At 39.7% G+C, this 22,103-nt stretch overlaps 1 protein-coding gene across 4 annotated transcripts in view; it reads left to right on the forward strand.

The window, feature by feature from the left end:
* CARMIL1 (capping protein regulator and myosin 1 linker 1) overlaps positions 1-22,103 on the forward strand; it is a 319,604-nt gene that overhangs the window by 204,862 nt on the left and 92,639 nt on the right. For all 4 annotated transcript variants that reach the window (XM_022562315.3, XM_089918429.1, XM_089918431.1 and 1 more), the window contains 7 exons: positions 1,959-2,028; positions 10,459-10,540; positions 11,328-11,427; positions 11,529-11,583; positions 16,325-16,497; positions 18,066-18,134; positions 20,883-20,976. In XM_022562315.3, coding sequence (XP_022418023.1) covers positions 1,959-2,028; positions 10,459-10,540; positions 11,328-11,427; positions 11,529-11,583; positions 16,325-16,497; positions 18,066-18,134; positions 20,883-20,976 — 643 coding nt within the window. The remainder of the gene's footprint in view (positions 1-1,958; positions 2,029-10,458; positions 10,541-11,327; positions 11,428-11,528; positions 11,584-16,324; positions 16,498-18,065; positions 18,135-20,882; positions 20,977-22,103) is intronic.

Below are 22,103 nucleotides of genomic sequence, written 5' to 3' on the forward strand. Positions count from 1 at the left end.
TTTGTTATAAAGCAGAAACAAACAAACAAAAAAATTCTTCTGTTAGTCAGTTTGGCGCTAATGATTGAGGACCGAGAGGATGGCGATGTGAAGGCAGTTCACTCTGGGTTAAAATAAACAACACACCTTGTGATGGAGTTTTCCCCCAGAGCCTGCGATGCTTTGTTGTAGTTCTGTTTTGTTTTACTAGGGACAGTTTCTGTGGGTTATTTATATTTGTCTCATGAGTCGTTACCTCTTAATCATTGGCCTTCTGTAGTTAAGTATCTTAAAGGACACCATTTATTTCCTTGTCCTTAACCTACTCGTCAGAATAGTAGGAGGAGTTTTCCCTCCATCTAAGCATTATACAAATACAGTGTTAAAATATGTGGCTAAGTCCTAGAAACTGAAAACTTAGAAATGTAGGGACCTCTTTGGTAATGTCCTGACTCTCCCATTTTGCTGATGAGAACCTGAGACACAGGGAGGAAAAGTGATGTCCTTCAGGCTACCCAATGCCCAGTAACAGAATCAGGACTTGAGGACAGGCCTTTTGGTTCTTAGTACCGATAGCTTTCAGCAGCTCAATACTGCCCCCAAGAAAGAAAGGGCGAAAAGGCACTTCTTAGGAAAAGAGAAACGCTTGAATAATTAATTGAACAGAGGCACGCACACAGATGAGACATGCCCAACCTTTTTCATAGGATAGTGTTTTAGAAGAGAGGACAGTGAACTGGATTAAAGGAACGAAGAGACACGCAGTCCCCTCGACCTTCTTACCCACAGGGGTTGTTTTCGCAGCTGGGAACAGCCAAGTTCTTGCGCTCTGCCCACCTCGGGGATTCTCTCTCAGTGGATGAGACCAGAGAATCACTGGATGGAGGAAAATCTCAGAGACTTTGGCATGAAGTAATTCCCTACTTTCCCACCTCCCCCTTCCCCTGGGGTATTTTTGGAGTCTGCTAGTAGAGGTGCCTTTCCTGGGAACATTGAGAACAGGTAGTCATCCCCAGGTGACAGTTGCCTTGGTTCTACTCTCTAGTATTTACAACTGTCTGCCTTGCATTATGGTTATTTGCACACATATTTGTTTCCTCTGCTTGAGATTGGCAACCCTCTCATACTCATCTTCGTACTCCTCACAGGGCCTAGTTGAGAGTCTCTTTTCCTTTCGGTGTAATTAATGGATGTGGGTGCATGTATGAAATTTTTGTTTCAAGCCTGTTCAGTGGTGTTGGATTTTATAGGACTGACTTGTAAAAGTGGAGTTAGTTTATTCTCTTACATGTGAGATCCACGTGATGAGTCCAGTCTCTTCCATAAGCAGATAAGAAAAATCCTTTGCAGAGCGGTGATGGTGTTTATCCTGTGACCAGCTAGTAGCTGGATAGACAGGCAGGATCCTGCACTCAAACTCAAGACTAGTACCTTATCTTCCATGCTGTACACCCTTACCCATCCCACCTCTGCAAGTCCTTTAACAAACTCATCTAGATATGATTTCACATCCTGGAATACTCTAGAGCCTGCCTTCCCCCATTAACATAACCCTTAGGGAAAACTAGCTTTACTTTGCTATTCTAATAACAATTGCCTAATAATATTCTAAACATTATTAAAGGTGTTCTCAAGCAGATGCAGGGGGCAGTTTATCTGTGATGAACACAATTTAATTTCAGTGTGCAGTTGGGAGCACTGTTGGTTTATTTCCTTAGGAATTAGCAACCCTGTCGGGTTTTGCATTTATGAGGGACCTGCTCTGTGTCAAACAGAAGAGCGTTTCCCTGTCATTTTTGTCACTACTCTTGGTGGGCGGAAATGCAGTTGGCATTTTAAAAAGTGAGACGCTGCTTGGTGCTTGACCCATGATTCAGAAAAGGCCTTCTTCTTTCTCTGGGTTTTGTTCAGTGTGCTTACACATTTTTAGAGCAACAAGTGGAATTTTTATCTAAAGTGTGTGTGTTTCCTCCCCTCAGAGCGCTGTTATTGGGCCTGGCTTGTAATCATAACTTGAAGAGAGTTTCTCTTGATCTCAGCAACTGTGAGGTAAGAACACCTTTAGATGATGCACTAGAATAGATAATAGCCTGAAAATTGCTTTGTCTTCTTCCTGGAAACAGTGTGATACTGTGATTCCAGACGGTATACAAGGAGCAGAATAACACACTTTATAGAAATTTCTGATGTTCTGTATATTGCGAGTTTTATCTACAGACAGCCACGGAACACCATTCAGAAAGCAGTCAAATGTGCTTTTAATGACTTTTCTTTTTCTTCCTGCCAGTTGCTTAAGTCTTTTATGATGAAACTTGGAGATATCAAGCCTTAAACTAGCTTTACCATCAGGAAAATTGTACCATACAGCCTTCCTTGCAGGGGCCAAGATGTGTATAGCTTAACTTGGATTTGGAGAGTGTGAAAGGGAAGATCTTTGTCATTAATTTTGCTTTTTAATATCTTCATTTTAAAGCAGGAAAATTAAGATGCTTCTCAAAATTATAGTAACTACAAGCAGTTTCTATCAAAGTACACACAGAAGAATTGAGACTAAAAGCTTCTACATTTTAGAGGGTACCTGAACTTTTTCGCTATGTTGAAACTTTTAGTTTGTGTGGAGATTAGTAAGAAAATACCCGGGTACAAACTATCCAGCCTGACTTTACCCACCATGTCAAACTTGGTGCCTTTTCTCAGGGCTGGAGGTGGAAGTTTATTCATTCCTATTCTTGGGCCTTTATACCCACTCTTCTCTCTTTCTGGACCACTCCTGCCATGTTCCTCTTTTTCCCCAAGGCCTCCCTCTCTTTGAGGATCTAGTTCAGGTGCTGTCTCCTCTGTACCTGCATCAGATTCCTACTGTTTGATCTGAGTTTGGCCATGACTAGCTATGCAATCCTGGGTAAATTACTTGATAGCGTTACATCTCAATTTCTGCATTTGCAAAAAGGAAACCACATTAGTGCCTCTCGTAGTAGGTTGTTATGAGGTTTAAAAGAGCTCTTCTTTGAAATGTGATGCTTAGATCGTCTGGTACCTATAAAGGTTGTTCCCTATTGTTGCTTATCTGTCTGTACGTTTCTTCCCTGACTGCTTCAGCACTTTGTGGTCTTATTTTTTTCTAATTGTCTAGTACTTAATGACAGTGACATGGATTTGGACACTGAACCACGTGTGGTGCCTTGCACAATTATTAAATTGGCTCCTGTATGCTTTCCCAGCTGGGTTGTGGCTTTATGGAAGGCAGTATTTGTGTCTTACTTTGCTTTGTGTTTCCTTTAGCCACTAACAAAATGCTGAGCAGTAAGCCAACACTAAATATTGAAGATTAATGCTTTACCTCTCTGAAAATTCTAGAAACTGACAAGTCTGAAATCAGCCATATAAATTGTTAGTGCAGGATTTTTAAATTAATTTTGAGCTGGGGTGAACGCCAACTGTGTGTGATTTACTAGTCTTTTTGTTTGTTGGGGGGAGTGGGGGGAAGGGAAAATCCTAAAAACCTAACCTGGCATTGTGAAATTTTCATGTACAAATTAATGCTCTTTCATTTATAAAGACAGACCGTAAAACAGAAACTAGCTCTGGTAATAGGAATTAATTATTTGTTTACCAGCACTTAATATTAAGGGCATGCCAATAATAAAAATTCCTTATGAGGGAAGGCATAAGATGAATGAGGATAGAAAGGGTTATTCTATTAAAAAAGCAAGTTGGTATAACCTTGATTGCTGTTAGATCAAAATACTGAATTAGCAATAACCCATATGCTTTACTATCCTGATTAAGGATCATGATTGCGACCAATATAACATCATTCATTTAATTCTGTAATCAAAACTGGAATGGACATAAGTGATCATCTGATTCTCATGCTTACTGATGAGGAAACTGAGGTCTAAAGAAGCTGAAGTAATCCAGCTCACTAATGGCAGAGTCATAATCAAAGTATGCTCTCCCGATTGTTGTTAATACTAGTAATTATTAGAATATCATACAATTAGACATTTTCTCCTCAAATAAGTTGATAGGTACCATATGCCCAAAGAACACTGTGTTAGATTGTCACAGAGCTTCTTTTTTAAACTCCTTTGTGATCCTATTCAGAATAACTTTCAGAGACAGTTATATTTGGTGAACCATATAAAACTGACATTTTTGTGGGTCAAAAATGGCAGACAACTATGGAGAACAGTATGGCGGTTCCTTAAAAAACTAAAAATAGAACTACCATATGACCCAGCAATCCCACTACTGGGCATATACCCTGAGAAACCCATAATTCAAAAAGAGACATGCACCACAATGTTCATTGCAGCTCTATTTACAATAGCCAGGACATGGAAGCAACCTGAGTGTCCATCGACATATACAATGGAATATTACTCAGCCATAAAAATAAACGAAATTGAGTTATTTGTAGTGAGGTGGGTGGACCTAGAGTCTGTCATAGAGAGTGAAGTAAGTCAGAGAAAAACAAATACCACATGCTAACACATATATATGGAATCTAAAAAAAAAAAGGTTCTGAAGAATCTAGGGGCAGGACAGGAATAAAGATTCAGACGTAGAGAACGGACTTGAGGACACGGGGAGGGGGAAGGGTAAGCTGGGACGAAATGAGAGAGTGGCATGGACATATATACACTACCAAATGTAAAATAGATAGCTAGTGGGAAGCAGCCACAGAGCACAGGGAGATCAGCTCGGTGCTTTGTGACCACCTAGAGGGGTGGGATAGGGAGGATGGGAGGGAGATGCAAGAGGGAGGAGATATGGGGATATATGTATATGTATAGCTGATTCACTTTGCTATAAAGCAGAAACTAACACACCATTGTAAAGCAATTATGCTCCAATAAAGATGTTAAAAAATATTTTACACAAATGGAAGAAAAAAATGGCAGACTATTGGCAGTTTCATATGGATCCATCAAATGCTAGTAGACTTTTTCCTTTATAATTTTTCTTAATAAAGCAGGAATCCAGATCAAATTCTGATGGTAGGATTGACCATTATTGTGATGATAATTCCAACTTCATTTTGGCCATTCATTTATGAATTATATGATAAAATGATACTGCTGAGATGGGGACCCGTTAATACTACCTTAGTGCCATGTTCCACCATCTTACAGCTTGAAGCACAGTACTGGTGACCACGTTTATTAAGTCACACATTGTATTGCTGCTCATAAAAATTAATGAAACACAAAATTATTTTTGTAAATTAAGGTGTCTTATGACATTTTTCTTCTTAAAGCTAGATGTCCAAGTTTAACTAGGTTTCACTTTGCTCATCTCCATGATACAGTAAACCTCTTTCCTATAAAGGTACTAGAAGTTACAATATTTTCTGTTTAGAATGCTTGGCACTTAGAGTATTTTCTGTTTAGAATGCTTGGCACTTAGAGTATTAACTCCTCCTTAAATCATTCATTGCTTCAGAATTTATGTAATGCTCTTGGAAAAAAGCGTTCACTAACTTGGAAGTTTAAAATTATGCATATGTGAATTTCTTCTGTTCATTCTCTATTTAGCCACAGTAGACACAGCCTTCTTTACTCTTATTATCATGCCAGTCAAAACCATGGAAGAATTCATCACTTAATGATGAATAAAAAGAAACTGATGATCAGATAAATGCCCCCACCTGTGGTGGGTTGGGGGGAAAGAAGCTTCACCCTGATGCCATAATCATCTCGGGAAGTCATTTCTACAGGGGTGGCTTACTCAAGGTGAGGGACTGACAGACCTAAAAGGTCAAATGTCTGTTGTATAATACTGGGGAGTTTCAGATGTGGGCACTGTATGAGTTCAGTGCCCCCTACAGGTACCTCTAAGTACAATAGTCTACCCAAACCATGGAAGCAAAGAGCAAATGTGAAATACGTTGAAAATTTTTTTCATATTTATAAATAGATTACTTATTTTATTATAAAACAGCTGCTCTCCACTGATTAACTTTAAAATTAGGTTTATATGGGTGTCATAGAAAGTAAACGACCATCATCTAAAATCATGGTTGAGTTTATTTGGAGGAGAGAGACTGTAACCTTGAAACAGGAATTAAAAGTGTCTAGACAGGAAACTTAGAATAACTTTCCTTAAGCAAATTATTTTGTTTTTACCATTTACTGATTCCTTTACTCTTCACGTTTACCTTTCTTGGTGCGTTATCCTTCAGTACTGCCCTGAAAGAGGCATTTCACATTCATCAGTTTGAATGAGAGAGATTTACACTTCATGCTATTAAAGAAAAAAGTGTCATGCAGGTATTTATAAATTATGGAGTTGCTTTCCTACAACACAAACATCCTTGATATTTAGAAACTTCAATCCAAAATTTGGGGCTGTAATCTTTTGCTCTGTGAGGGCTCAGCTAGTCAGTACTGAAATTAACCTTTCATTTACAGATAACTTCTCTACTTAGAGAAAAAACTTACCTGTTTCATATTAATTATGTTATCATTTCATTTTCTTGGTCTTTTAGTATCAGAAAAGTTTTCTTTGAGAAGAATAAGAAAATGACTCCAAGTAGTCATGGAAGGAAAGAGAGTATCATAGCAAACAAAGGGTGGGCACTTTGGAATCCAAGAGGTTCCCTTGTTTCAGCCCTCATTTTTCACCTGTGGAATGGGGATTATACAGTCATCCCTCAGTATCTGCTGGGGATGGGTTCAGGGAGCTCCGACAGATATCAAAGTGCACAGATGCGCAAGTCCCCCGTGTAGTGTAGTGGAGTACAATAAATACAGTTGGCTTCCATATCTGCAGGTTTTGCATCTGCTTATTCAACCAACCTAGGGCTGAAGTTCCACAGAGGGCCGACTGTAATAGTTTGCTGAGACAGCATTTGGCACAATGCCAAGCCTAGGGTAACTATGAAACCATTTAAAAAAAATCACCTTCAAAGTTGTTTTAAATCTCTCAAGAATAATTAGTCTCATCAATTTATAGGCACACCTGGTTTTGGACACAAAACAGCATTACCCTCTACGGCCAGGCTCTGAATGGCCTGTGGCTGATCCCAACTCACTCTCAAAGCGTAAGGACTTAGCATCTGTACAGATGTTCAGAGAAATGTGTGTGTTCCCCTGTCCTCAAGGTTAGTTCCAAAACAAGAGTTTCAAAACTCTTCTATATATGGTGACAGTGATGTTGACATTCATATGCATTCTCCCCATGTACCCCTCTGCCTGAAAGGAGGCAATGGGTGTATGCATCCTGGCTTGTGTTTAAAAATCTTATTACTTCACAGTCATACTTCAAGGGAAGAATAAGTCAGTGCTGGGACTGAATTCTTCAAGCTTAATCTCCTTCCAGGTGAGAGAGGAAAATCTCTGATACTTCAGAGAAGACGTAAAGGCTAGCCATAACTGAGGATTTGTTGCAGTCTGGATGTGGGAGTTGGTTCTTTTAAGGAGAAATTTACTTGCACATTATGCCATATTCATTGCAATGTGCTTTGATGATGAGTAGAAAAAAGAGCATCAGATATTAAAATTTGTAACAAGTAGGACATTGCAGCAAGTCACTAGTAACTTTTCAGACAATTCCACTCAATTTGATAGTCATTCAGCCAGCTTTGAGGTGAGAAGGCGGGTTTGCTTGTGTGTGTTGAGCATCATCATTGCTGTACCCCTTGCCATCACTTTCCTATTAGGCTGGGTGTGGAATGCAAAATGGAAAATGTTTCACCACAGGATAGACATAAGCAATATAATGCATGCAACTATTTGGAAATGCAAGTATTTCCATTCTCTTGGAAATGACAGTATATATATAGTTGACCCTTGAACAACACGGGTTTGAACTGCATGGGTCCACTTACACGTGGATTTCTTTTCACTAAATACCTCCTATAGTACTACATCGTGGTTGGTTGAATCTGCACGTGGGGAAGGAACCACAGATACTGAGGGCCAACTGTAAAGTTATACTTGGATTTCTGATTGTGTGGAGAGTTGGCCCCCCGCAACTCCCCTCACCCCAGAGGTGTTCAAGGGTCAATTGTATTATATATCTTTCTTGGGTTCTAAATTACCTTTTGGCATCAAACCCTGCTAGCGAGGATATGTTGAACTGGATCACGTCAAACCATTTTCTGTTCTTGGATTATCTTACAGTATTCACAGTTTCATGTGAGAATATTTCCCAGGATGGAAATTATTTTTTCATTAAAAATGGAACCCCTATAGAGGACAAGTGATAAATAGGGAGGTTATTTTATATTTAAACCTGTAATATTTGCCACCTCTTTTTAAACGGCAAGTGCTCTTGAGGAAGGAAAATGAATTATTAAAAGTTCTCTAGATTTTAGTTTCCTTGTTTCTGTACCCATTATGGATGTTTTTGTATTAGATAGAACTATTCACTTAGAACTATGAGGAACCACACTTCTCTCTTGAAAGAAATGTGATTTTATTTTTAACATTTCAAAAAGTATTGAGTGATTCAGGCACATTTACTCCTCTTTGATCTTGCATTCTTTTTAAATAATGCTAGTGTGTGGGGTCCAAATGAGGGTAATTTAAAACCAGTTTTACATGCATACATGCAGACACAGCCTCTAATTATGCAAATTTGTTTAAAAGGATTTTCATTTACAGTAATGGAAAAGCTTTTACTGTTTTGGGAAAGCCTTAAGCTTTGGGGGAATTTTAGGCATCTAATAACCTGTGAGTTCAATCGAATGTTCTTGTGACTGAAGATCAGTTATTTTCTTATTTAAGTTTTGGATTTTTGTTTTGGGAGTTTATTTTAGTTGAAGTGTTTTTTCTGACTCTGCCTTTTTACATCGTGTGTTGATAGACGTCTACTTCTCTGTTCTTATTCCGCTTACTTAACATTTTTTGTTTTTTCTCCTTGGGCTTTCCTTAGCTTGGCCATTGTGTAAGTACTTTATGAATCAATAAATTAGGATATGTTGACATTTTTTAGTATTGGAAAATGTTAGTATATGCTACAAGTATCAGTCAGGAGTATTTGTAAAATAAACAGAATGGAGCACTGAAATCTCACCTTTATTTTCCATTTTTGCAAATGGACTCTTTTTTACTATACATTATAATAAGAAGTAGAGATTTTGTTGTAGAAATTTGACCTCTCAATAGAGAAATCACTAACAGCAAATAATGAAATTGTAAAAACTTATGTTTGTCTTCTCAAAAGCATAATTTTTTTCACGTTCTGAAAATCAAATTATGTTCCTTGGAAGTGTTTGCCTAAATTATTTCTTGCTTTAATGTTGACATAGTCTACATATAACATTCATTTCTTCAAATATTAACAAACTGTGACCTGGAACAGTGTTTCTCAAATCTGTTTGTGAAGAACCTGGTTGTTGTTTTTAAATTTACAGCCAATCATAAACCAGTACTTTGGCAAAAATATAATAAAAATGGCCATAGCTCCACACACTGGATTCGTAGCCCTGCAGCTGTGGAGTTGGTTGGCCTTGGTTCCCCTGAAGTGTGTAGACCAGCCTCCTGGGGAGGTCTGCCTCTGTGTGACACTCCCCGTCAGAGTTCACATCAGGCACCTCACCGTGATCTGCTGTTACCTGAAAAAGTAGAAAGGACTGAATATAAACACTCCAGCTGAAATACTCCTGAATAAAGCAATTCCAAAGATCTGTGCAAAATTCTGCTTAACATGTAAGCAGCCAGGGAAATTGGCAGGGTTTGGTCCAGAGTACCGCAGACATATTTCATCTAAAATAGTGAAATAAGGATTCTTTAAATTTTTACATCAAAACTTGAACAAGTAGAAAGTATTATCAATTTGGTATAGAATTTTTACATAAATTTAAATTTTCTTAAGTTAATAGAGAAACTACCATGTTCCTTGGCACATAGTAGGTTCCCAATAAATGAATTTCTTTTCCCTTATTAGATCGTAAGTGGGCCTGAACAAAGGGCCACAGCTTGGGAAACTGCATCCTGCACAGTGTTTTACCCATAGTAGGAACTCAGATAGTTGCTGAACGGAAAACAAAAATACTCTGACCTCTGTAAAATATGCTTTTGGTTTTATGGGAGAAGATGAAAAGGGTTTTATAGGTCTTTACTGTCTCCTTTGGTTGTTTTGCTGCTACATGGTGGAGAGTTATACCTTGAAATCTGTAATAGTCAAATAAAATAGTAGCAGTTTCTAATGTATAAAAGGGATTTGTTAGCTTTCCAAAAGTCAGAAATGAAGGAAATTCTTGTGTGTTGACGGAGACCATCTTGTCAATGGTGATGTGGAGTGGCCTCTGTCTTCTGATTCTTTTTCTAATGATTTTCAGACTTACGTGAGATGGGAAACCATATAATGACTAGTGATTAGCTTTTTACATTGATGATAGCTCTTTTCGAGTTGATAAGCTTTCACTTTTTCTTTGGTGCTAAGTTTGAGACTATATCTCCTATTTTTCATTTTTTTGGCTTTAGCCCTCCAGTGACCGCTTTACCTGTTTGGTTTGTGTTTCTCTAGCTGAGATCTGGAGGTGCGCAGGTATTAGAAGGCTGCATCGCCGAAATCCACAACATCACTAGCCTAGACATCTCCGATAATGGTAAGTCAGAAATCAGAGAAGAAAAGACATAGAAATGTTATTTGAAGCAAGTTGGTAAAGGGAAAATAATCTTCTAGCCCAATCTAGATGACACCTTAATAAAATTGTTATTTCACTTCTTGACTAGAGGACCTTTTAATTTAACAGAGTTTATTTATGGAATAATTCTGTGCCAAAGTCTTACTAAGATTTTTCCATGGCCAAGAATGAAAAGTCTATGCAGTAAAACAATTCAGACCAAAAAAAAAAACTTGTCATCAATACATTGATAAAGATCTGAGTCCAACCTTTTGCATGCTTGGTGGTAATAAAATTGAGGTCTTGTTTATTTATTCAGAAACTTGTTTCATTAGCTTTATTTCTACTGGTTACATTAACATGTGCGTATGAACTTGCATAGACAAGAATGCAGTATGAATTTGCATAGACAACTTTAACTGCAGTTACCTCCCAGTGAACAGTATGTCAGAATCTTCTTTCACAAAGGGATGGGGAGAGATGGGATTTTCTGCTGTCATGCCTCCCCATTCCTTGTTGACTTTATTTAGCCACTGATTGCATAAGAGATTTAGGTAAGTCTTTGTGGAGAATGAGTTTATCCCTGTGAAATAAGAGGACAAAGAGTTCCTTTGGTGGGGGGTTGGGGGAAAAAGGATTAGCATCTCAGGACTCTCAGGACAGTAAAGAAAGTCATCCACTGCCTTGCACCTTTGTTTAATTGTGCTGCACCTGAGAATTTATTTATCCACATGTGTGTTGATTCTCCATTTACTCTGATTCTTTCCAGGTTTAGAATCTGACCTATCTACCTTAATAGTGTGGCTCAGTAAAAACAGATCCATACAACACCTGGCGTTAGGCAAAAATTTTAATAATATGAAATCCAAGTAAGAGTTTTGCATTTTTTAATATGACAATGATGAAAATAACCAGCCTCCTGAAAGCTTTTGATTTGATTCCACTGTCCACATCTTTAAAATCTCTTTAGAAATCTGACACCTGTGTTGGACAACTTAGTACAGATGATTCAAGATGAAGAATCAGTGAGTATTATTTTTAACACTCTTGCCTAAAATCTGCCGTTTGTTGCTGTTCTTACGAATTATGTCTGCTGGGTTAATGCAGATATGCTTTCAGATAATTTTATCTCTGTATACATTTTCTATTGTTATTGTTTTTAAGTGCAATAAATATTTATGCTTTAGTACAGTTTTAGAGTGTACTTAAAATTTACCTACTCTTCACTTTATTCAGCTTATCACTAATTAAAGGAAGATTGTAACTAATAGATGAAAAGACGTATACATTGACTCCTAAGCCCATCTTTTAATAAGCCTTACTACTTCCTAGCTTCAGCTAATTCACTAATCTGCAAGTGTGAATTTTTACTCTCTAGTTGACTTTATAACCTTCTATCATGTTGAGAAACATCATGTCGCTAATTTGAATTTCATCTAGTAATTATGCAGAATTACAAGAGACTAAGAAAGTTGTCCCCCATCTTAAATTGTGTCTTGAGCTCTAATAATCCTTCTTCTATTTTAATTCCCTTTAGTTGTTCCTGGCTAAGACTCGGTTCAGGGTAAAGAAATTTAATTTCACATAGTATCCTATTTGGCTGCCCTTAGAAATGCATTAGGATAAAGGAAGATATTTTATGGACAAAGTGAGAAGCACTCTACCATTAATTCCTTTCATTGAAACCTGGTGCATCACATCTTATATTTTACTGATGCTCTTTAAGATTTTGTCCCTTTCCTATCTTAGTCCTATTCAGCCACCAAAGAGCTTTTATGGTTCCTAAAATCCAAATCAATTTGTATAATGAAGATTCATATTATTCATGTTTGGTGATAGCTACTTTTGTAGGTTGTAAGAGTGATTTCCTGTATTAATCATGTGAGATATGTCACATTTTAAAAAAGTATCATTTCGGGACTTCCCTGGCGGTCCAGTGGTTAAGACATTGCCTTCCAGTGCAGGGGGTGCAGGTTCAGTCCCTGGTGGGGGAACTAAGATCCCACATGCCTCGCGGCCAAAAAACCAAAACATAAAACAGAAGCAATATTGTAACATATTCAATAAAGACTTTAAAAATGGTCCACATCAAAAAAAAAAAATCTTTAAAAGCAAAAAGTATCATTTCCCATTTTGAATTCACACAGGGTTATAGCAAATTCTACTATAACTGTAAGCTCAATTTTTGGAGGAAGCCATGCGGTCAGGAGAGATGGAGACCGGTACTTTTCCTTGCTTACCCTTGCCCACATCTCTTTGTGAAGCTCTGACCTGGAGGGCAGGAGAAAATTCTGTTGTCCTGCCTCTTCATTGTGTTGATATAATTTCCAACCTGTGGACTAGAAATGAAACTCATTATTATTTAATGAATTCAGACACTTCTCTTTGTCCTCATTTGCTAATAAACCCCATATTTTGTACTCTTATACTGGGTTATTAAAGTTAGAGGCATAATTAGAATGTAATTTACACTTTTCAGAATTCATGCAATTTGTTTTACATATTTAATTTGACTTTATACCACCCTGCTGTATTTGAGATTTTGATTTCCTAGTACTGGCCCAGTTTTAAAAGCTTGGGGAAGCCAGTATTGCAGAATCATATATATATATATATATATTTTTTTTTTTTGTGGTACGCAGGCCTCTCACTGTTGTGGCCTCTCCCGTTGCAGAGCACAGGCTCCGGACACGCAGGCTCGGCAGCCATGGCTCACGGGTCCAGCCGCTCCGCGGCATGTGGGATCTTCCCGGACCGGGGCACGAACCCGCGTCCCCTGCATTGGCAGGCGGACTCTCAACCACTGCGCCACCAGGGAAACCCTGCAGAATCATATTTAATAATCATTCCCAAATATTTGTTCCTTAGCACATATTTCAGGAAATTTTATATGCTATGAAAAATATATTTCTTAATTTCATGTTTTGCTTATTACACGAGGGTCTTCAAACTCTGTTCCTATAATTTTCAAAGTCTCTTACTCAAAGATAATCTTGATATTTAAAGTACACCTAAAAACATATTCGCAGATGGTAAAGTCTGCTACAAAAATGTGAACTCTGTTATAAATTTGAAAAGTTGCCGCTAATAATGTACAGTGAAAAGCCTTTTATGTTCATGTCACAGAAAAGTAGGTGGCTTTTTCAATAAGTAATTACATTCTTTTTATTTTTTTTCTACTTCTGAATCAGTAATGTGCAAAACTATTTAAAATGATTAGGAGTTCAGTCTTGTGACTATAAAAATTCCACCCATAACTGGCGCCATTGGGCTCATTTTTCGGTTTTATTTTTTTAAAGGTTTCTACATATAAAAAGTAAACTCTTTGCTTTTTACATTTTGACCTTGTGTCTGTAGAGCTTATTCTTAGACAGCGTGTGGAATACTTTATTCTCCCGATATTGCACAGTATGTTCACTTGGACAACATAGACGCACGGGCTCCCGTGTCACCTTCAGCTCTAGACAGTGGTTGTCAGGCTGCTGCTCCCAGATTCGAGGGACGGTAACACTGAGGGGCCAAGATGACAGGGACTCTTGTTCTGAAGTATTACATACAAACCTGTGTTGTGAACAATGCAACAGTATGTGTTTGTCCTGGGAGTCCCTGTAGCAAGGAGACAGATTGTCAGATTAGGCATGTTCAGCTATGAACAGGAATAGTAAGATTTCAAATAGTAATGTTACCTGGAAGTGCAGTAAATCAGGAAGGGATGACCTTATAAATATGCATGCAATTCCGGCTGTTCTGTTCGCATTAATGGCTCTGCCTATTACTTTTAAGTGTTAACTGGGGTGTATTAGGGTTTGAATATAGTACTGGAATTGGTGCTCTCCAGCTTGGAGACTTGCCAGTTTTCCAGTATGAGGAAGAAGCTGTAATGTGTCATTTTTGTAGGCATTGAATAGAGCTTATTGAAATGATGGGAGATGCGATTACAGCTTTTTATTAAAGCAGCATTGCTTATGTTTTCATTTAAAACATGAAGTTTCCTGAGTCTGAAGCATTTTTCGTTTAGTTTTTTTTTTTCTATCTACTGGAACGTAGACTCTTAAGAAAATTGAAGCTCCCTCCCTAAACCTGCCTGAGTCTAAGATTATGCAGGCTTTTGGGCTGAGGTTTTAATTGACTTAGCACTTACTATGCCATTTAACCTTAAGAAATTTGATTCTAATTTATATAATATTACCTTTTGATTTTACCATAGATGTATTACGTTTAGAAAACATGGTCAAATTTGGACAATAAGGACAATCACTCGGGAAAAGTAGAACCAAATGCATAATGCCAGTTTGTGGACATACGAGTCTTGAAACTGTCAACACTCATTCTGCCTCCTGAGCCTTTTGGCAGATGCGCCTGGAACAGGTGTTCTATTAGAAGTCCATGTTCAGTGGTTAAGTGGACACGAATACACCCCACAATTTGTGTGGGGGTCCTACAGACCACCTAGGCACATCTCAAGAACCCCAGTCCCACGGGCCACCGTGGAACCTGGTCATAGATGATCCTAGAAGCTGGTTCCAGCATCCATCTCCTGTAATGTCCGAACTGCTCATGGAGTTAGCATGTACAATTGTTGAATACGGCTGGGCCAGTGTAGACCACCGCAGGCAACCCAGAAGACATCCAAATCCCCCGGAGAAGTCTTAGTTCTGACTTTTAGAGCAACCTTGGCTTAAGTCCTGGAATTCACACCACCTCATTAATTCAGTTATGGCTGTAATCAGGGATTGCAATTTAAACACCCACAGGGCTAGGAAGGTGACATAAACAAGTGTGAGCTGGGTGTAAGTAGGGAGCCCATTCTTCTTTTCCTTCTTTGTCAGATACTCTGTAGGCCAAACAAAACATGCCTCCAGGCAGAGGGCTTTCAGTCTCTGGTTTAAATAGACAGTGAGTGGATTGGCTTGGGTTCACCACACAGCTTACAGTAATGAAAAGGTCACACACATTTGACTTTTTTTTTTTTTTAATTGTAAGTGTGTCTTTTGATTGGCTCTTATAAGACAAAGCTAAGAGTGAGAATCAAAAAGATCTAGGATAAGCCAGTAAGGGCAACGTTGTGTAGGAGTTGAAAACACAAAATCTGTAACCAGTCTGTCCGGTTCCTGTTCAGCTACTTTCTGTGTGACCTTGGTTGAATCACTTAACCTTTTTGTTTCTTACTTGAGAAGTAGGGATAACAATACCTAATATAATAATACCTAAGTATTGGGTTACTGGGAGGATTAAATGAGTAAATATATGTAAAAAGCTTAAATAGTGGTTAAGTGTTCAATAAATGTCAGTTATTATCTTGGCTGGGTTTTATTTTGCATTTACTACTTGAAGTAATTTAGTACTAGTATTCCTCTACTAGTATTTTAAGACGTTCTTTTACCTTGCATAGAAATAAAATGGGTCAAGGGATAGTGTTGCCATACTGAAGTGCAGACGTTTCTGTGTAGTATTTTTATTTCTTTCCTCCCATCCTCCACTTCAGAAGAGCTGGCATCTGCCACTCTGGGTATCTTTCCACAGCTTCCCTTAGAAGAGAGGTGGCTGATATTCAGCATTAAGACACAAGCTCTTCATGTTTGACTCCAAGGGTCCAGAACCTTCAGGTCGCATTCATCAGTGTCTTTTGGCCAGAAGTTACCAAATGAGGCACTTTGTGTTTGTGCGGTGGGTCCCTCCCCTGATGGTTCTCCGTGAAGTGGGTCCCAGCGAGCGGCAGCAGCTCTGACAACACTGTGTGAGCGCTGCCTGGTGTTCCCTCCACAGCCTCTGCAGTCCTTGTCCCTGGCTGACTCGAAACTCAAGAACGAGGTCACCATCATCATCAATGCCCTGGGAAGCAACACCTCCCTGACCACAGTGGACATCAGTGGGAATGGCATGGGGGACATGGGGGCAAAGATGCTGGCCAAAGCGCTGCAGATCAACACCAAGCTCAGGTACGCAGGCCGGGCCCTCGGCCCCGAGGAGTGGATGCTGGTTCAAAGGAAGGTCTGGAAGAGGGTCTGACCCAGCAACCACTGGGGGGCCGGCTGTGTTCGTGTGAGGCCTGAGTTTCCCAGGCGACCAGCTGGGGAGCAGAAGCGACAGCTTCAAGTCTTTTTTCAAAATATGGAGGAGGGTGTTCCCAAATTTAGACACAGTCATTCCTTCAAACTGCTGTCTTAAAGATTTCCACTATGAGGCAAACCCGGCTGAGAACCATTGCGGTTTCCCATTTCACAGCAGCGTTGGCAGCTGACTGATGTGTCCGGAAAGGCAGGGGGCAGCAGAGGAGGGGTTTGGGGGCAGAGCTGGGAAGACTGGAGGAATGACACGAGGGACTTCCCTGTACTTGGTTGTGAGCCCAGCGTCTTATCTTCCCTTCCCACTCTTGCGACATAAAGACCTAAAACCCAGGGGATCCATGAAGTCCACTGTGTCAGAGGCAAGTTTGTACTGGATGCTAACTCTTCTGTTCAGTGGTTTTCATCCGTAGTGCTTCCCAAGCATGGCTTTTCTTAAGGATGAGCTATGCAGTAACCACTTCTCTTAGGGACTAGTTATCTGGTAACCATGTTTACCATCCATCGTTCAGAGAGACCCAGTTGCTACCTAGCCCAGCAGTCTGGTGAAGGAAGAGTTAATAATTCACACTGCTCCTCAAGGGCTTTTTCTGGCTGTTTCCCTTGCTTCCCAGTGCAAGGCAGAGCCCGCACCTTCTGTCTAAACTGAAGGCAAAAGCGAAAATCTGCCGCAGTTTCTTTGAAGGTCAGTGTGTACGTGAAGAAGGTCGTTGAGGTTAGGAAGAGAAAGCAATTAGAGGTTGTGAGCCTGGGAGCGTTCAGACAAATAAAAGCCATTTCATGTGTCAGGTGAATTGACAAATCCTAAAATACTTCTGAAGTATTCACATTCTGAAAGGAAAGTCATACTTTTCTTCCAAAATAGATTTTGTATTTAAAAAGTAAACCACCTCCTAGAGTAACTGAGGTTTATCAGCAGAGTGAACTCAGTTGCTGGGATTGCTGATCATATCACGTCAGGGCAATGATGAAATGTCAGAAAACATGACCACTTTGTCCCTCTAGTTGTTTAGAATAGAAAAACGTCTCAGTATCTGGAATTCTTTCTGTTGGACATGAGACTGTTTAGCCTCTTGTATAAATAACTTCAGCCTCAGACTTGAATACTAGAATGCTGTTTGGAGAATATGTTGGGAGAATATCGGGGAAATAGGGCTTTCTGGCTAGCAAAGCATTAGGTGACTTAGTGGTAAGTTAACGTGTGTGCTGTTGCTTTTAAGTATGGTTTTTTTCATAGTACTTGAGCAGAGAATGGCTTTGGAATCCAATGTTGGGGGAAATGCTCATCCTTGCTTTGTTTGAAACAAAGCTGAACATTAGTCCTTGCTCATTGTACTAAAATACCTAGACAGTGTTTCCTCTAAGAGATTTATCTGCAATGGGAGAATCATTTCCTCCATTCTTAAGTATCTGATCATTTATGTGATTTGGTTTCCAAACAGGACTGTTATATGGGACAAGAACAACATTACTGCCCAAGGCTTTCAAGATATAGCTGTTGCTATGGAAAAGTAAGTTTTACTTAGGACTTCTTTCTAGAAAAATAGAAAAGAACCAATGGTGTTTGTGTCTCTGTGGGGTAATACAAGTAGCAGTAGAGTGGGAATCAGAAGATCTGGGTCTGATTAGTTTCCTGCTAACCAGCCATGGGACCTGGGAAGATGTTGACTTTCCTCTGGTGTGAGTTTCTTCATCTATAAAATGAGAGCAGAGATGCTTATTCCACAGAACACACAAGATCATGGTTGCTGGGGGGTGGGGTGGAGGGTGCTACACAGCGGTCACCTTGCTTCTTTCTCCTCGTGGTTTTTAATCTCCTTCCACTGGATCTCAGTTTTTTTGCCCAGGATGACAACTCTGAATCCAGTGGTGTGAAGAAAGCTGAGGTCCAGAAAATAAAAATGAAATTGAGGAAATGGCAAGGCCAGGGCTCACTGGTCTCATTCCTGTAAAAGGCTTTCTTTAAATTACCTTCGTAACTAAAGTCTGCAACTATTATTTATTGTCAAATTTACTTTCCCAGTAAACTAAATGAGGAAAGAAGAATACAAACGTGGCTGAAAAAAATGCTAGAAATCTGGTTCTTTCTGAGCTTTTCAGTCCTCCTATTGTATTCTAATGGTAGAAATGATCAAAGCGATTTATAGCATTAAAAACGAGAGGTTACAAAATGTAGGAGGGAAATTAGGGGCCGGTAGCATAGAAGTTGGGCCTTTTAGGAGGGGGAGGAGGTGCTCATTATTTTGTGTTTTCCTCCATGTACGGCCCCTCAGGTGGAGCTGTCATGCCCAACATGGTGACCTGGATAAAAGCTTAGACCTGGAATTAGGAGCCCTCCATTCAGTCCCCAGCTCTGTCACCAATAAGCCTATGATCTTGAGCCTATGATCATTTCACCTCATTGATGAATTTTTCTTTTATAAAGTGAGAAATCACAGTAAATTATCTCTAAGTGGCTTCAGTTCTAAATCCCGTGGTTCTCCTTTAGCCAGGAAGTCAGAGTTGCTGCCACCACCGGCCATCACTAAACATGGATAAGGCAGCTTATACCATCAGTCATCATGGCCACCTCTCCCAGGAGACTTCTGTGACTGCAGAACCTCCTGTAATTACACCTATTGCACACAAAACCTTTGAATGGAAACATATATTTACAGATTGCTGCATTTGGGTGCTAACAGCACAGCTGCCACTCTAATGATGTTGCAGACTGCCAGCCCAGGCAGGTCTTTGTGAGAAGCCAAGAGGATGCAGCCCCAACACTCCACATTTCCAGATTGAAAGTAGAACTCCCTGATCACAGTCTGTTATGTACTCTTTGCTACAAGATGCCAATGGTGTGAAATCACATTTGGTTTAAATAAACCACGCTGGTCTGAAGCATGATGAAAAGTGGATGAGGGAAAAGAAAATCTTCAAGGCTGCGAAAAGAGACGTATTATCTGTTAATTTCAGTTGGCTGGTTCCTCTTAAGTCAAACAAAAGCAATTTTGCTCAAACAAAGCTAAGGTAAAAATTAAAGTTATAGAAATAACAGCCATGTCTTTGCTGATTATTTTACTTTAAGCCATCTTGTCAGTTGGACTGGATGAAGAACAGTTTCCCCCCCCATTAGGTAACCATCCAGATTGGCTGCTTTTATTAAGATGACTGTTTATTTTCTTTATTATTTCTTCATTATTAGTACCTATTTTAGGAATTAGTTGTTAATTTATTCTTCCAGTAGAAGCCATCTGACTATCCATAAGAGTTATACCATGAATCCTGCTTGTTGTTGAGAGACCTGAAACAAGCCAGCTGTGGGATGCCTAGGTACCGGTTGCCAACACGTGGCCCACAAGGTCATCCTTCCTGAGTGTCTTGTTGTAGAAACAGATGCATTTTGGTTGGGAGAGAGGAGGCATCTCCAGGTCTAGAGTTTGTGGTAGGGGAGCAGGTGTGAGTGTTCATCCAGACACATAGCACTTTGTAGCAAGTTCAGGAACACAGGCCAGAGTGCGGATTTAGAGTTCTCACGCAAAAATGACTCACCCTTGCGTTCTTGTGTCTAACCAGCCAGGTAACAGCCGTGTGAGGTATTACATAGACCCAGAGTTCCACAGTTGCTTTACTTGGTGTCTAGAGCCTGGGGCACTCGGGCTGATTTGGGGTGCCAACTGCCAGGCCCTGCAGAGGTCAGGTTGTTGAGCCATCAGGAAGGTTTTCTAAAGACAGTCACTGGTCTTGGACTTGGTTATTTAAAGGAGCCCAGAGCCTGAACAGATTGTTGCTGTGGATGCTCACATCCTTGGCTTGGCGAGCAAATGTTTTGGTTCTATTTTGGGGTTTTCCTCTACCGTTCTGGGTCTGTCTGTCACGTTGTCACTGTGGTAATCAAGTTACCTTCAGATCTGTTGGTGACTAAAATCCAAGTAGCAAGTTGATGCTGGACTTTTTTCCCAGCCTTTCTCTCAGACCATCTCTCCAGTTCCAATTTGAAAATCCTGTCCTTACTGTAATTGAAAACTGAAAGCAAAACAACAAAACCAGATTCCTTCAAGTTGTGTAGGTTTTGTAGACAGCGTGAATTGACGAGGTCACTTATGGTGTCGCAAAGGTGGTAGGAAAGAAGGCTGACCTGCAGTCGAGGGGCCTAAGATGGTCCGGTAGTTTAGAATTTTCTAAGACAGTCTGGCAACTCTTCAGATTTTAAAAGAGTGCTGAATTAAGATAATAGGATGTTATTTTCAAATAAACGTACCATTTTCTCCTTTTTCTAGGAACTACACGTTGAGATTTATGCCAATTCCTATGTATGATGCTTCTCAAGCCTTAAAAACAAACCCTGAAAAAACAGAAGAGGCTCTGCAGAAGGTATTGAAGGATCAGTAACTTAATTATAATAAATTCACATTCTAGTGGAATTGTGTGAATAATACATTCTGAACATATGAACAGTGCTTTGTATTTTACAAAGCTTTTTTCACATTAGCTTGTATTCTTATGATCATGACTGGCATAATGCATGACTGGGGGAGGAATAAAATAAAGACTAGAACTTGTCATGAAATTTAAGTGGAGTAAAATAACATTCTTACAGCATCAACGTGCCAGACTTAGGCATGGATACCTCCCTCTTCGTCCATTGGAGAATGTGTACAAGTGAATGACAGCTAGCACAACCTTCATCCCCTTCATCCTCAACAGCTAGAGCCTTCCCTTCCTTCTTCATCGAGAAATTTAGGGCATTACTGAGATCTCGCTTTACCACCTTTGTCTATAAATGTGTCTGAATCCACACCCATGCCCACCTCCTTTGTGGCAACCCCAGAGGATGATGGGTACCTTCCCCTTCAAAGCCCAGCCATCTTCAGTGCCTTTGACCCCAACGTCTCTGCCCTGTGCTGGAAACTTGCCCTGTGAGTCATTCCCTCGCTCTTTCATATCTTCATCCTTCTCGTTCTATGGTTATGGCTACCCTTCTCTCTACTTTTAGATGTGCTCAAATATTTCCCATCTGAGGAAGCCTGCTCCACCTTTATTATGATGTTATTTGGGAAATCTTCTAAATCTTTCTTCCCTCTTTGTTCTTTCATCTGGTGGTACCACCCTCTGTCCAATCTCCTAAGCTTGACTTTTTTCCCTCTATATCTTCTGTAGCCAGTCAGTCACCAAGTTTACTGATTCTAGCGCATAAATCTCTTAATTAACTCTCCTTCCCTCTATTCCTATAACAGATGCCTTTATTCAAACCTCATCCTCTCTCACCAGGATGATTACATCCTCTTGTCTGTTTTCCATGCTGGAGTCAAAAATAGCCATCTTCCTTCATGGTGAAGTTGATCAGACTAAAATTGTTCAATCCATTCCTCCTGGTGGCTTTTAGGATAAAGCCTAATCTCCTTAACTTATCATGAATTTCTGCCCAGGATCTGCCTCCTATTCACCGCCAATTTCATCTCTTACCAACCCTTAGTCTTTGTTTTGCTCTACCTCAGGGA

Source organism: Delphinapterus leucas, chromosome 10 (genome assembly GCF_059928025.1).
Source record: "Delphinapterus leucas isolate spDelLeu-1000000601 "Yukka" chromosome 10, BTC_Dleu_Yukka2, whole genome shotgun sequence".
NCBI classification, from domain to species: domain Eukaryota; kingdom Metazoa; phylum Chordata; class Mammalia; order Artiodactyla; family Monodontidae; genus Delphinapterus; species Delphinapterus leucas.